Source organism: Polypterus senegalus, chromosome 13 (assembly GCF_016835505.1).
Source record: "Polypterus senegalus isolate Bchr_013 chromosome 13, ASM1683550v1, whole genome shotgun sequence".
NCBI lineage: Eukaryota > Metazoa > Chordata > Cladistia > Polypteriformes > Polypteridae > Polypterus > Polypterus senegalus.
Window position 1 is genome coordinate 22,509,592 of NC_053166.1, and position 15,163 is coordinate 22,524,754.

At 38.5% G+C, this 15,163-nt stretch overlaps 1 protein-coding gene across 2 annotated transcripts in view; it reads left to right on the plus strand.

Annotated features, from left to right (window-relative positions):
- Positions 1-15,141, plus strand: part of tmco6 (transmembrane and coiled-coil domains 6) — a 30,932-nt gene extending 15,791 nt beyond the window's left edge. For both annotated transcript variants that reach the window (XM_039773862.1, XM_039773863.1), the window contains exons 7-15: positions 670-774; positions 867-952; positions 1,871-1,987; positions 2,158-2,275; positions 4,612-4,789; positions 7,976-8,070; positions 8,752-8,919; positions 9,457-9,573; positions 14,791-15,141. In XM_039773862.1, coding sequence (XP_039629796.1) covers positions 670-774; positions 867-952; positions 1,871-1,987; positions 2,158-2,275; positions 4,612-4,789; positions 7,976-8,070; positions 8,752-8,919; positions 9,457-9,573; positions 14,791-14,811 — 1,005 coding nt within the window. In that variant the 3' untranslated portion in view covers positions 14,812-15,141. The remainder of the gene's footprint in view (positions 1-669; positions 775-866; positions 953-1,870; positions 1,988-2,157; positions 2,276-4,611; positions 4,790-7,975; positions 8,071-8,751; positions 8,920-9,456; positions 9,574-14,790) is intronic.
- The last annotated feature ends 22 nt before the right edge of the window (positions 15,142-15,163 follow it).

The following is a 15,163-nucleotide window of genomic DNA, read 5'->3' on the forward strand; positions in this document are numbered from 1 at the left end:
CCACTGGAATGTAGCCAGTTCACATTCTTTTGAATACTGGAAACAGTATTTTCACATCTTTTTCTTTTTGAATGTGTTGCTATAGATATGAGTGTGTCTTTTTAAGAAGTGGGTTTTGGTGTGCAGCAGGATGTCCTTTTTAAAATAAAACCCTGTCTTATTTGGCTTGGTTGCCGGTCACCACATCTCACCCTTGTGGCAGCATTGGCTTTATCCATTGTATACCTTTAACTGTAATCCTTAGCACTAAACAGTGTTTTGAGCTGTGTGTGGGGGGCACCAGTAGGAGAGATTCTCCTTTCTTGTATATTCTTTTCTAAATTTATTATTTTTTCACTTTTAAATAAAAAATCTGATCACAAAAAAGCCCAAGACTAGTTGTTTGGGTGTGTAGGTTATGCTTGTGTTTTTGTTATTCAGTTGTGATTGATGCTGTGATATCAGTTGAAGAGAACGAGATGTGAATGCTTTTTCAAAAACCAACCTCATCCCTTCGTTTCATAAGGAAATTCACTTTGGCTGGGTTGTGGTTTCATGTGAAATGAACATTTAATGGTTGCAGCGTAGGTCCATGAGTTAGACTTAAAAGTCTGACATACCATGCCATAGGAGAAAAGCTATTCCACTGTGTCCTACTCCTAACAAAACTTTGCTTATTGCTTTCTCTAGGAATTGTGCCTCAACATTTTGGGAAATCTGGCAGCAGAGAAACAAGCAGTCAGAAAACAGCTTTTGGCTCAGGGTGTGATTCCCTGTTTGGCTTCATGCCTTCAGGTAACATCACAGAAATTGTAGCCATTTTTATGCACAAGGGTTAAAAGCATCAGTGTGGAAAAGACATTCTTTTTATTTTTCCTTTTCCTCAGTCACCTCATGTTGCTGTAGTGGAGGCTGCTGGGTATGCCCTTTCTCAGCTTTTGCAAGGCAAAGAGTCTTCTGAGGCAACAGTACGGTAAGAGGCCCTCATCTAAAAGTTAGCATTCCAAAGATTTATACAGAAGTTTTCTAAAAAAAAATCAGTATGAAGTGAATGTCACCACTGTTTCATACTGAGCTAGCACCAAACATTTTGCCCTGCCTGTGCTTCTTTATAAATATGATTTTTAATTTTCTAAACCTTCTTATCCTATTACATAGTCACTGTGCTTCAGTGGTCTTCCAGGCAGTACTAGATGCCAGTCCTTTGCAGAACATGCTCACTCACACATCACTTACTGTACTCGTGCAGTGCCACTTTAGAGTTCACTATAAATCTAACCTGTATATCTTTTACATGTGGAAAAACACAGCAGTACCCCCCACAGATGTATAGTATGAAGAATATTGCAGACTTCAAGCATTAGAATTTACATGTGAATAAAACAAAAGAAATAACCAAATTGTGGTTGAGGATTTGAAATGTTACAAAAGAATAGTTTCTTTATTTTTATAAAGGTCAGGTTGTAGAGGTAGTGGAGAATTAAAAAATTCCTGGGCACCACCATTTTCAGTACTTTAATATGGAGGCCCAGCATATTTGTCATGGTCTTTCTTTCTGAGAACAAAAAAGATGAGTGTCATAGGAAGTAGAGCCTCTTTTCTACAGGTCCGCTACTGAAAATATTTTGAGCTTCTTCATCATTCGTGTTCTGGAAATACTTCTACAGTGGGTAAGACGTAGTACAGTGATGTGTACTGCTGAGGCCAGTGCCTTGGCTATGGAAGAATGGAGTTAATTACATAATCTCTTAGATTATATATTTTGATCAGAATTGTACCTTTTGCCTTGTTTTTTGCTTTAATTATCCACATAAGTTAGTGATGATGCCGATTTAAGGTCCTTTTTAAAATCTCCTGCTTCTCTTTTTGCTGTCTTATGTGTGTATCACAGAGCTGTGCTTGATTCCAGTCTACCCAGTCATTTACTGAGACTACTGGAGGGGACATCTACCTGCGGGATAGGGACAATGATCGAGTGTGCCTGGTGTTTACACTACCTCGTCTGTAGGTAACAAAATATCTTTCCCCTCTTTAAACTATTAATCCTTTTAATTATCACCCTAGTTTTCTTCATGTTGCAAATTTCATGTTGAATACTTTAATAATGCTCTTGTAGATATTTTGCCTCTTCATTGCTTTCTTATTTTTACTGTTTAGTCTATTTCTTTTTTTGACTAGTAATGTAGACAATGGCTTGCTGATGGCTCAAGGTGCAGCTGCGAAGTGTTCATCTTTGTTACTGGAGTTGGGCGGAGTTGTGCTGAAAGACCCTGCAACCCCACAAGGTCTTCATCTGGTATGTACGGTACAGTGGCTCCCTTCTTTATATAAAAAATAAAAAAACAAAACTCATAACACACTAAAATAGAAATGTGACCTTGGAGCCATTAAGCTAAGCAGCAGGAGTAGACTAAGTGATGCTGAGATGGTCAGTGTTTATTTTATATAGCACATTTACACTGGGAAAAAAAATGTTATTTTCTGGGTATTAGGAATATATAAGAATTTAAACTCCAGACTGACCTTGAATGTACTTTGAAAACCTGCATGTTTTTAAGTAGCTTAGCTACATGCTCTAACTATGCACTGACATTTTTTAAGAATTTGTCATTTTTTTGTGTGTAAATATTATTTTTTCCTTTCACTCAATGTGATGCAATCATTAACTATATCTGTTCACTACAGCTGAATTGGAGACAGCGCTTGACACTTAAATTATGAATATCATTTGGTTCAGTCATCTTGCACATCACCTGTGGTCATCACTGTTTCAAATTTAAAACTGCCATATTCCAGTTGAAACCCGTGGGTTCCGATTGCTGATACCTTTATCCAAAATGACTTATCAGCTCAACACACATTACAGCTGTTTACAGTTTAAGGAGTAGGGATTCAGCCATCAGCCGTTGGGTTTAAAGAACAATGCCTTAGTCACTACACACAAAATGCCTGGCAGCTCCAGACTTTAAACCACAAGGCTGCCAATTAAATTCCCAGCCGTTTTGGAGCATTTGCATCAAAAATGTACTATATAATAAAAGACTAATTTATGTGTGCGTGTGTCCTATCCCTCAGAGCAATGTGATTGATCAGTTTGGCTTTGGTCACACAGTCAAAATAGAAAGTGTGTCACGTACAACGACGCATAAAAGGGATACAGATAGTGAGTCACCTGCAAAGATGAGAAGTATAAAAGTGGATGGACAGGAGGCATAAATGGTGCGTCAAAAATAATGACAGAGTCTGAGAATCGGGCTTTACGGGAACACACTCAAGAGGGAGCACTAAGCAAGAGAGGTTCAGACACATTCAAATTCAGAGAAAAAGCACTGAAGTTACACTGAGGGTGAGAAATAGCAAATACTTTTAAATTATTCTGTTACCTGTCTTCAAAAGGTAGTGTGGATAGAAAATAAATAATATTCCATATTTCTGTGTATTTTTTGTATTATCCAGTGTAAACACATTTTCAGCTTCCAAAACATGTTGTTAGAACGTATGCTAGACAATTTCATGTTTTCAAATTGTCATTTTAATATAAATACAGAATGTAAATATACTTTATAAGCATTGTAACCTAAAACATTTTCTCTCTGTATGTATGAATGTATGTATGTATATGTTGAATGCTATGTATACTTTATTTTGTGTGTGTATTTGTCTTTGTTTGTATTGTATTATTGACAGCTGTTCTGAGGAGATATACTGTATGCAAGTAAGAATTTCATTGTACTATGTACACATGAACAACAAATTAACTTGTTTTCTTTTTAATTAGTTTTACACCTCACACTTACCTTGTAAATGTAAATTATTAATGTTTTCTCAAACTTTTACTCTGTGAACATGGCATGGAACTTTCTAGTTACTGATGTCCCTTCTTAAACAGTTAAATGCTATTATAATCAGAATAGCTCCTCTTAATTAAGAACTTTTAACTGTTTGTTTGTTATTGTGACATATAGTATATTTTGGAAGTACTGTTATGGGTTCTGTAGACTTTTGAAGTCATTTATGTAACATACTGAGAGAGGACTAGTATGTCTTTGCTTCTGGGGTACTGTGCCCTGATGATGGAACTTCCAGCACAAATCAAGACAGAATTCTCTTCAATGAACATGTGTGAAACATGATCTTTTAAATATGCCAGCAGTGTGAAATTAATGTCAGAATCTCTGAGTTTGAGTGCACAGCCTTAGTCTTTCAAGTACATTAAGCCAGATTAGAATGCACCCCCCGTGATTTATAGAGACAGTATACTTTTACGCATTGGCAGGGGATATTGCTGTATTGGAAAATAAGCACCTGGGGCATGAGACAAGTATTGTACAGTGAGAGAGAGAGATAAGTGGTAGGCACATTACCCTCATCTGGTTAAGGGTAGCAATGCCAAAGCAGGACCTTCATGTCTTTATTTTTCCTTTGTGATCTTTCTTCCGTGTGTCTTTCAGTACACCCTTTTGGCATTTTTATCTTTTCTGTTTTTTTTTGTGCCCAACTGTTTTAATGCAATTTTAAGGAAAATTTAACTTGACTGTACAATGTTATACAAACCTGGTTTGCCTTTTCTGGGACTTATCAATAGTGACATATTTCTAAAGGAATACAACTGATGTGTTTTCTGTCATACAGCTCATCTCTCCCTTGTTGCGTTGCCTTGGTAACCTGTCAGCCAGCCACGGCCAGGAGTGCCGAGCATATTTGAAGGATGGACGAATCCTGGTGGCACTTTGTGCCTTTGTTTGGCACTTCTTCCAGCAATACTCTTTTGTGGCGAGAGAGAGTCTCTGGGTTCTCAACAATCTAACAGGTACCAGCAGATCTCATGGGTACAACCTGTGAAACTATCACTGAATGCTCAACTACTTAAGGAATGAAGTTAGTGTTATGCTAGGCTTTGGTCTCTCCTAAGTGGTGTGGCTATGTACTTGGTTTTTATGCAAAGTATTTTGTTAGATTTAAAGGTGAAGCTCCACATACTGCAACTGGTAATGCTATGTTGTATACAGCACTGATTGCATGCTCGCTGGTAAAGTGCTCCTTGAAAATTGCAGCAGCGCAATGGCACAGATCCAGCATTCTGTGGTTGAATAAAGCAGCCTGTCATTGTATCTGTGAAGTTTCCACATATTCCCCATGTCTATATGGGGTTTCTTCACACGTCACCAAGATGGGAAATGTAATTGGCAGCTCTGTATTGACCTAGTAGGAAAAAGTGTGGGTGGGTGAGTGTGTATATATTGTGATGGACTGATTGCCCCATCCCCTGCCTTGTGCCAAATGCTGCTAGAATAGTCTCCAGCTCCTACAATGTTTAGTTAGATTAAGTGGGTTTGACAGCATACTACTAATATATTTATGTATATTAACTTTACATATCCATCATTAGTAACCACTGTGGAGATAATAAGACAAAGAAATATGACTCTAATAGATGTATAAATTTAGCTTCTTTTCATGCATCTTTCATTCCATAGGTGAATTTCAGGTTCCGCAGAACAGTGTCAGCAGTTTTAACCCATTTATGCCTAAGGAGTTTGTGCCTGAAATTCACATAAGTTGCGTAGAAAAACATAAGGAACAAGAATTTGAAGAGAAAAAAAAATTATTACATTCCATTGTTGAGTTATGTGGCGTTTCAAAATTGGAACACTAGGCAAATCCACTTCTTACATTATACATAACATATAAAATTACCTGACTGTCATTCCAATAATGGAACACGAGGCATTAATGGGTTAAACTCCTAGGACTGTCTGTCTGCTCCAGAAATAACCAAACTGAATAAGAACACACATTCTACTGACTAAATGCTTATGAGAAGTCAGATGACCATCACATCTCATATCAAGTCATCCCATCATGAATGTTTTTAACCTAGCCAAGGGATGATCAATGTCTTTCCTGGACAGCCACAGTGGCTACAGGTTTTCATTCCAACCCAATTGCTTAATTATCAACCAATCCTCTCCAATCTAAGACCTTATTTAATTTTATGGTTTTTAGTCTGCAATGTAAGGTTCTTTCAGCATTTTTTTTCCTTTCCAAGGATATCATCAAAATACTTTGAAGCTTGTCACATTTTCTATTAAGTGTTTTTAAATCAAACAGTGCATGATGAACACACAAAAATGTACATCGAAACAAGCTAGATGGTGAACTGCTGACTGCTTTGTCATTTACATCTTATTGCTAATAAGGAGCCATTCAAACAGTGAATGCAGCTGTTTAAGACTGAAATAAGCAATTAAGGATGGGGAACCTTAGCAAATGAGACCACAAAAACGAAGCATCAAAATGTCACTTAAGCAACAAGGGCTTCATCAGCAGTAATTGACTTCTCATTAAGAAACTGGGTTGGAACAAAAACGTTTAGCCACTGTGGCTCTCCAGGACCGACATTGCCCACCCCTGCCCTAGATATAGTTTAAGAGACACATTGACAATATTTATTATATCATTAAATCAATATTATATTTTATATACAGTTATGCATTTAGCATTATTTAAAAGTTTTTTCTTTCTAGTTATTAGCGTATTTGTATGTTATATGGTGTTTTTGGAACAAGTGAATTTCCCTAATCAGTTATGTGATATTTAATGACTTTCACAAATATATCTGGCTTTCTACTACGTTGTGTTTTTTTCCATCCATCCATCCATCATGAATTCAGGAAAATATTCAGACCCCTTCACTTTTTTTACATTTTGTTTAAGCCTTGTGCTAAAATTATTTAAATAAAGTTTTCCCACATCAAACACTCTCAATTTCCCAGAATGACAATTCAAAAACAGCATTTTAAAAGTTTTTACAAATATATAAAAACTGGAGTATTTCATTGACACAAGTACTCAGACCCTTCCCTATCAAACTGTCATTTCATTATATTGATTATTGCTAAGATGTTTCTACAGCTTATTTGGAGTTCACCTGAGGTCAATTCAGTTGATTGCACATGATTATATAAGGCACACAGCCATCTATAGAAGGTCCTACAGGTGACCATGTGTTTCATAGCAACAACCAAGCCATTGGGTCAAAGGAAAGGCCAGCAAAGCTTAGGGCACAGATCCAAGGAAGACTACAAAAATTTCTGCAGTACTGAAGGTTTCCAAAAGCACAGTTTCTTCATAATACTTAAATGTAAGACGTTTGGAACAGCCTCAACTTTTCCCAGACCTGGCCACTTGGTCAAGCAGAGCACTCATAGGGGCCATGGTAATAGAGGTGATCTAGAACCTGATGGTCGCTCTGGCTGAGCTCCAGAGAACCTTTGTGGAGATGGGTGAAATTTCCAGAAGGACACTCCTATAACTGCAACACTCTTAACAATCTGGGCTTTATGATGGAGTGGCCAGACAGAAGCCTCTCTTTCCATATAAGACACATGGGAGCCCATCTGGAGTTTGCAAACAGACACTTAACTAGGACTCACAGGCTGTGAGTAACAAGGTCCTCTGTTATGATGTAACCAAGAATAGTGACATGTCTGGAATCGCTCATCGCCTGTGGAATACCATTCCAACGGTGAAGCATGGTGATGGCAGCATCTTGCTGTTGGTGTGTTTTTCAGTGACAGGGACTGGCAGACTAGACACAGTTGAGGGATAGCAAAATACAGAGATATCCTTAATGAAAACCTGCTCCTGAGTACTGTGGACCTGAAACTGAGTCAAAGGATCACCTGGCAAAAGGACACTAACCTAAAGTAAAAAGCAAAGGCAACATATGAGTGGCTTTGGGGTAACTCTGGAAATGTACTTGAGTAGCCCAGCCACAGTGGTGACCATTGACCAGCCTGGAACCCCCATAGAGTAGATGATGGGCATTAAACCCATGACCTTTGATTTCTACTCCAATGTCATAGCCACTTGGTTGAGAATTCTAGCCTGTGATGTAAATTTGAACTCTAGTGGCTCTTTATATCTCTGAGGCAAATATGTTTTTTCTGTGAACCACATACTTGAAATTCTCTTTCTTTCTCTCTCCATGAAGCTGAAGATGCTGAGCTCTGCTCCACCTGTATCCACTTGAATTTGATTTCTGTATTGATCTACTACCTCCCTTTTGCCAAAGGAATAAATGTCATGGTAAGTCATAAAGCTGAAATGTTTTGTAATGAAATTTGGGAGCCTAAGGAATACTCAATGAAGTTTTTTATACATATTGTGACAGATGGGGGTGCCACTGAGCCCAAACACTCGACACGATTGGCACAAACAATTATGGGTTTAAATATAAAAATTTTTATTTTGTTCATCTACCTTACACAGCACTGTATATACAGGGACGGTGAAACCCTCATCTTTCTTCTTATCCTCCTGACCCCTCTTCCTCCTCACAAGTGTTGTCTGTTGCCTCACGTTTTGGACCCCTCAAGGTGAGGCGGTGGGCTCCTTTTAAGCCACACTATGGAAGTATTTCCAGTGCTTGGGCAAAGTCCAGAGGAGGTACTTCCAGGTCAGGCGGAAGTGTCATAAAGTAGAGATAGTCAATCCCTGTAGCTCCTTCTGGTGGCATCCACGACACCCAGCAGGGTTATCCCACGGGACTACGATTCCCTGCCTTCCCCGTGGTCTGGAAAATGGGAGCAGAAATACGTGGATGCTGCACTCGAGGATGTCGGGGGAGTATATACTTTGAACGGGCCAACTCTCTCAATCCTTCCATCCTTCCGGTCTCCCTTCCAGGCAAGGGATCACCTTTCTTTCTGGATGTGATGCTGGACAATCCCATATGGCACTTACAATATATGTGACATTGAATTATAGGTCCTTAGACTGCTGTGCAACATTGCAGAGAAAGGACCGGAGTACTGCAAGAAAATGAACCAGCAAGAGGTTCTACAAGCCGTTTGTGCCACTCTCATCATGGCGGACCCTGAGGTGGTTCAGCTCAGCCTGGAATTTCTTTGGATGATTGTGTCAAGCAGTCGTCAGGTACTGTAAAATTGGAAACTGTAAAATAGGTAAAACGACCATTTGACTCTCCATCTGAGGAGTTCAGGGTCTGGTTGTTTTCATGTGAAACAAAGTTGAATTAATGGAAGTGAACTGCCTCAGCTACACTATTAATTACAATATGTTCAATAACCCCTGATAAAAAATATTTAAAAAAACTATTTACACAGTAATGTATGTTGTTAAAAGCTGTACTATTCAGTGGTAGCTTTAATAGGTAGTGTGATGTAGTGATTAAACCCAGGGACCTTAAACCAGAAACTTTTCAGTTTTGTCCCTACCTCCAACACTTTGCTATCGTTACCAAATGTGTCTGCTCCAACTATAATAAATGTATGTCACCTTGGATAATGGCTCCACCTAAATGTAAAGTATTAATACTTTCTGCCTCAAATTCAAATTTAAATATTGAAATATCGAAAAGTCTTATGTAACATTAACCAAAGGGGAGGAATGAATTAACAGAATAACCATAGGAAGCCTAGTCCTTTGTCTCATCCTTTATTTCACACACAGGTAAGCAGTCCGCTTATCAACAAGGAAGGAGTGTCCGCTCTAGAAACTTTGCAGTACAATAAAGACAAAGAGATCAGAGTACGAGCTGCATATATTCTGGATCACATTTTTAAACCAGTAAGTCCTTGTATTTAATTACCTTTCAGATGAAAAAAAAAATATTGTTAGCTCTTCATTGATTGTGCAACTTGTGGACCATCCACCCGGTTTAGGGTCGTGGGGGGCACAGCAGCACTGGGCACAAGACAGAAACCAAAACTGACAGGGGTTTCAACTTCCCAGGCCACAGTGATGTGAATAGCCACTCCCACATATACAGCCTCCAGTCTTCAAATTTCTTGAGGTAGCATCGCTATCCACTGTGCTACACTTTTTAAAATGTACTCTTTCCTACACTGATGAGCTGTTATAGCAATACTGTATATTGAATCTACAATATATATGGCACCTTCAGTCTGTCTTTCACATATACTGTACTTATCAAAAATAGTGATCCACCAATCAGTTGGCCAAAGAACAGTCCCAGCTGTTCTTTTGCATTTCAAACATAATCATCTTCTTCTTCCGGCTGCTCCCGTTAGGGGTTGCCATAGCGGATCATCTTTTTCCATATCTTCCTGTCCTTGTCATCTTGTTCTGTTACATCCATCACCTGCATGTCCTCTCTCACCACATCCATAAACATTCTCTTAGGCCTTCCTCTGTTACCCTTGCCTGGCAGCTCTATCTTCAGTATCCTTTTCCTAATATACCCAGCATCTCTCCTCTGCACATGTCTAAACCAACGCAATCTCGTCTTTCTGACTTTATCTTCCAACCTGAGCTGACCCACTAATGTACTCATTTCTAATCCTGTCCATCCTCATCACACCCAATGCAGAGCTGAACATCTTTAACTCTGCTACATCATTTGGCTTAAAAGTGCCTGGTAGGTGGCCATCTGTAAGTGGCCGGAGTTTAACTTTTAGTGTCACACAAGCTGAATAAAACACTTTGCTATGTTTATTTTGTCATGCAGTCTGCTTTTTTTTTTTTTTTTTTTTTTTTTTATGGTTCTGATCTTCATAGGGAGGATCAGTGTTTAGTAATAGAAGAGTGCAAGTGTACAAAATGTTATTTGTGGAAGCCTAGAAACTTCCACGAACTGTACAGTATTAACTTTACAGTGTTACTGGAACAAACCACCAGTAAATTGTCCAAAGAGTTTAAATGAAGCAGAGCCAAGAGTAGTGTATGTGGGGCTTTTAGGAGCTTGGTGTTTTCCTTTGATTCTGTATAAAACTTGTTCCAGGTATTTTTCACTTTGGTCTGTGTTCTTTTGTGACATGCAGTGCCTTCAGAAAGTATTGAAACCCCTTCACTTTGGCTTACGCTAAAATCATTGAAACTTAAGTTTTTCTTTCCTCAAGCAACACTCATACTTCCAAATGAAAGTTTTTGCAAATTTATTAAAAATAAAAAATGAAATTTCTTATTGACACAAATATTCAGATCCTTTACTCAGTAATTTGTTGAAGCACCAGTAGCATCGAACACAGCCAGAAGTCTTCTTGGTTCTGACACAATAAGCTTCACACACATGAATTTGGGGATTTCCTGCCATTGTTTTTCTGAAGAGCCTGTCAAGCTCTGTCAGATTGGATGGAGACTGTTAGTGGACCGCGGTTTTCAGGTTTCAGATGTTCGAATGAGTTCAAATCCAGTCTCTGGCTGGGCCACTCAAGGTGCCCCTAAGCCACTCTTGTGATGTCTTTGCTTTGTGCTTAGGGTCATTGCCCTGTTGGCAGGTGAAGTTTCTGCCCTGTCTGATGTACAGAGTGCTCTGGAGTAGTTTTCATTAGGGATTTTTCTGTATTCTGTTCCTTCAGTCTTGTCTAACCTCCCAGTCCATGCTGCTCAATAACAACTGCACAACGTGATGTATCCACAATCATACTTCACTGTTGAAATGGTATTGTGCAGATGATGGCCTGCAAACTCCAAGTGGGATTTTGTGTGATGTGTGGTCACTCTACTGTAGAACTCAAGATTAGTGGATTATTGCAGTGGTGGTTGTCCTTCTGGAAGTTTCTCCCATCTCCACACAGGTTCTGTGGAGAACAGCCAGAGTGACCATTGAGTTCTTCGTATCTCATTTAGCAAAGTCCTTCTTTGCTTAGTTTGTCTGGGCAGTCAGGTCTAGGAAGAGTCATGGTTATTCCCGACTTTACTCTATTTAAGAATTACAGAGGGCACTGTGCTTTTGGGAACCTTCAATGCTGGAGAATGTTTTACGTAACATTCTCAGGATCTGTGCGTTGACACAATCCTCTCTCTAAACTGCACTTCTTTCTACCTTCTGTCTTGGTTATTGTCTTTATAATCATATCCAATCAACTGAATTGACCACAAGTGGACTCCAAGCAGACTGAGGAAACATCTCAATGATGAATCAACAGAATGGGATACACCTGAGCCATATTTCAAGTGTCATGGCACAGAATCTGAATAGTTGTGTCGTTTTTATTACATTTGCATTCTGGAATATTGAGGGTTGTTTGATGTGGGAAAATTTTATTTAAATGATTTTAACACAAGGCTGCAGCATAGCAAAATGTGAACAACATGAAGGGGTCTGAATACCTTCTAAAGGCACTGTGTATATTTCTATAGAACAGACGTGTAGTTTAGTTAGCTTGCTTCCACATCTTGATTGTTAGAAAATGTTTTCCATATCAGAAACTTAATTTTCAATTTTGGTTGTTTGTCACAAGTTCAAAATAGTCTGTGAAATCTCTTGATCTTTTTAAGAACTTAACATTTAATAATCCAGGACAGGACAGTGTGCATGTGAGAGGACATAACTGAAAATGTAGAGGAAAGTCTTTTCTTATGCCAGCTATTTGTATGACACAACGTTAGTAATTCGTAATGTACGATACATTTTTTCATTTCTAAAAACTAGGGGGCTTCACCCCCTGCTCGCTTCGCTCGCCAACCCCCGGGTTTGGTTTACTGGATATACAATTTAAAGAGATTAGTATTTTCATTGGAATTGTTACATATGCATTATTTTCGCTTTTACTTTAAAACTTTTATAAAAACAATACTTGTCCTTTATTTCCAGCCCCGGGTGTGGTTAAATCTCTTTCTCGCAGGACATATAAGGCCGGAGTTATACTTAACGCGACGTGACGTATGCTGCAGTGGATGCTCCTGCTACGAAACATTGTAGTGTTTATACTTACGCGTGTACTTTACGTAAATCTGGAGGAATCCACCAGGTGGCAGTGCGAGATATTATCACGGTGAGAACAGGTTTGGCTTCTCTGTGTTGTGAATTGCCTAAACCAATCATTAAATTCTGATGACACCTTACCGCAATATCTCTGAAAATTATGTTTATTGATTATATCCATCAATCCAGGGATGTGTCCATTCCAGCGAGAAACAATCCCTGGATGAGACCTCAGCTCATCGCAAGGTGAATACAAGCTCTCGCATACAACAGCAACATTGTAGCGGCACCAAATCCCCAAATCTGCATATCTTTGGAAGGAAACCGGAGCACAGTGTGGAATACAAGCAGGAAATACCAGCAACATAAATCCCTGCGAGACAGCAGTGCTATCGTTCCACCAACGTGACACCCCCATGTGTGTAATTATCCTTCCCATATGTGTAATTATTAACAGTTCTCATTATTTAAACGAAATTATATGTAAAATGTAACATACACACTTTAATGCATTTCATCATGAATGTGGTATCAAGTACAAAACTAAAGATTCTAAATGTGCAGAGAGTTGGAATATCGTACATGTCATGTGTTCTGTGTGGTGATCTATTGCTACTTGCCGCTGCTGTCAGGTCCAAGAAGCTCATAGCGATTAAAAACTGGTATGACGTTTACGATGGTCTGCATTAATGATAAAGTAAACTACGAGGTTAAAGTGGACATTTTGAGGTTAAAGCCTTTATTTTTTTCTCAGTGGCTCAAATACAGCGCTATACATTATGTTGCTGTTAAGTTGCAAAAAAAAAAAGACTGCACAAAAGATGGTATGTGAGACTTTTAAAATGTATCGTGTCATTACAATCGGGAATATGCAACGCTTGAATATAAAAGCACCACGAATGCATCTGTATGTCTGCATTTTTCTTCACCACATCGAAGCATTCATCCCGTAGGATCTGCATAGAGGCTTTCTGTCACATGTAGATAGTAAACAGAGACACTGACGTCACATTCCGACTTTTAGCACACTGCGCTCCCCGACTTTTTGATGGTACTGCAACTCGCTAATTTCTGAGGACCTGCTCAGAGGACACGTGAAGTATAAATGAGCCCTAACACTGCTCGTATTGTGAAGGGTGGCGGCTGAATGCATGCTAAGGAGAAGCAGTCAGATCATCTGCTGGCTTGCTGCTGCTGGTGAGTTGCATGTTCTGCTTGTTGTTGTTTTAAGGGCTGGGAGTACATGAAGCGTGTCCGCCAAAAGCATTCCAACAACTGCTAGGTTAGATGTCCGTGAACTTGTTTTAAATGTTGTCTCACAGGACGTCAAATTGTCTTCCGAGAAGATCACGTCTCGTCTCCCTTCCAAGATTTTTTTTTAATAATAGAGAGAAATTTCATTGTTGGCACTTGAGGCACAAAAATTACTCAAAAGTTAAAAAGTGATTAATATTAAAGGGTTGAGAATGTCTCACAAGAGGTATAAATCCTGCATTGTTTTACCCTGATAAATGAAGAAGGCTGCCATGGGCCATTTTAAATGAAGCACATTACACTGCTTTGTGGGTTGGAGTTAAAACAGAGTTACCAATTTATGGATTAGTAGAAGATTAATATTAATGCACAGAGAAAAATAGTGGCTCAAGAATACATCTGCATTATAGGACTTGATGCTTTAATGTTCATTAAAATGTGATTTAATTACATTTGGTGGGACATGTGCATTGAATGCAATACTATAATAATAAGTAAAAGCTTCGCATAATAGTCAAAGTTTGGAAGGGGATGAATGTTTCAACTACTGGAACTCGCTCAATCACTCATTTCCTCACTTGCAACCTTGTGATGGACAGATTGATGTGTGACAATGAAAAGGTAAGCTTACAACTACAGCTGGCAATGCAGCAGTCACAATTGCTTAAAATAATGAGTGTTGATATACTGTGTATACTGTATATAATAATTTGAACTTGGAATAAATTAACAATGCATTTTGCACCAACTTACTGAATAAGCCAAGCTGAACAGCCTACTGGTTTGGAAGTTCTGTTCTAAGTAGATTGTATGTACCGGAGCATTCAAGGCATTTGTCACAAATATTTCTTTTTTGTTTGAAGGGTGACGTTTGTTCCAAGTGAAATCCATGTGGCCAGCCTCGGAGTGTACAGAGAAAAGGATTTTGTATGGTGAACATATGTCTACATTAGTAATTTTTTTTGTATTAAATTATTCAATTTATAGATTGTAACATAATGAACTTTGATATGCAACCTTTTATATGTGGACTATATAAATGTATTAAAACTATTTTAAAACTGTTAAAGTAATTAAAGTGGAGGTAAAGAAAAATTGTTACAATTATGACTAATTAAGAATGAAGTAAAATAACCCAAAAGAAATTTGACACATTATCATTGCTAAATGCTTTTTAAAAGTGTTATATATGACATTAAATCTCTCAGAGCAGATTGGCCTGTGTGTTACTTTTCA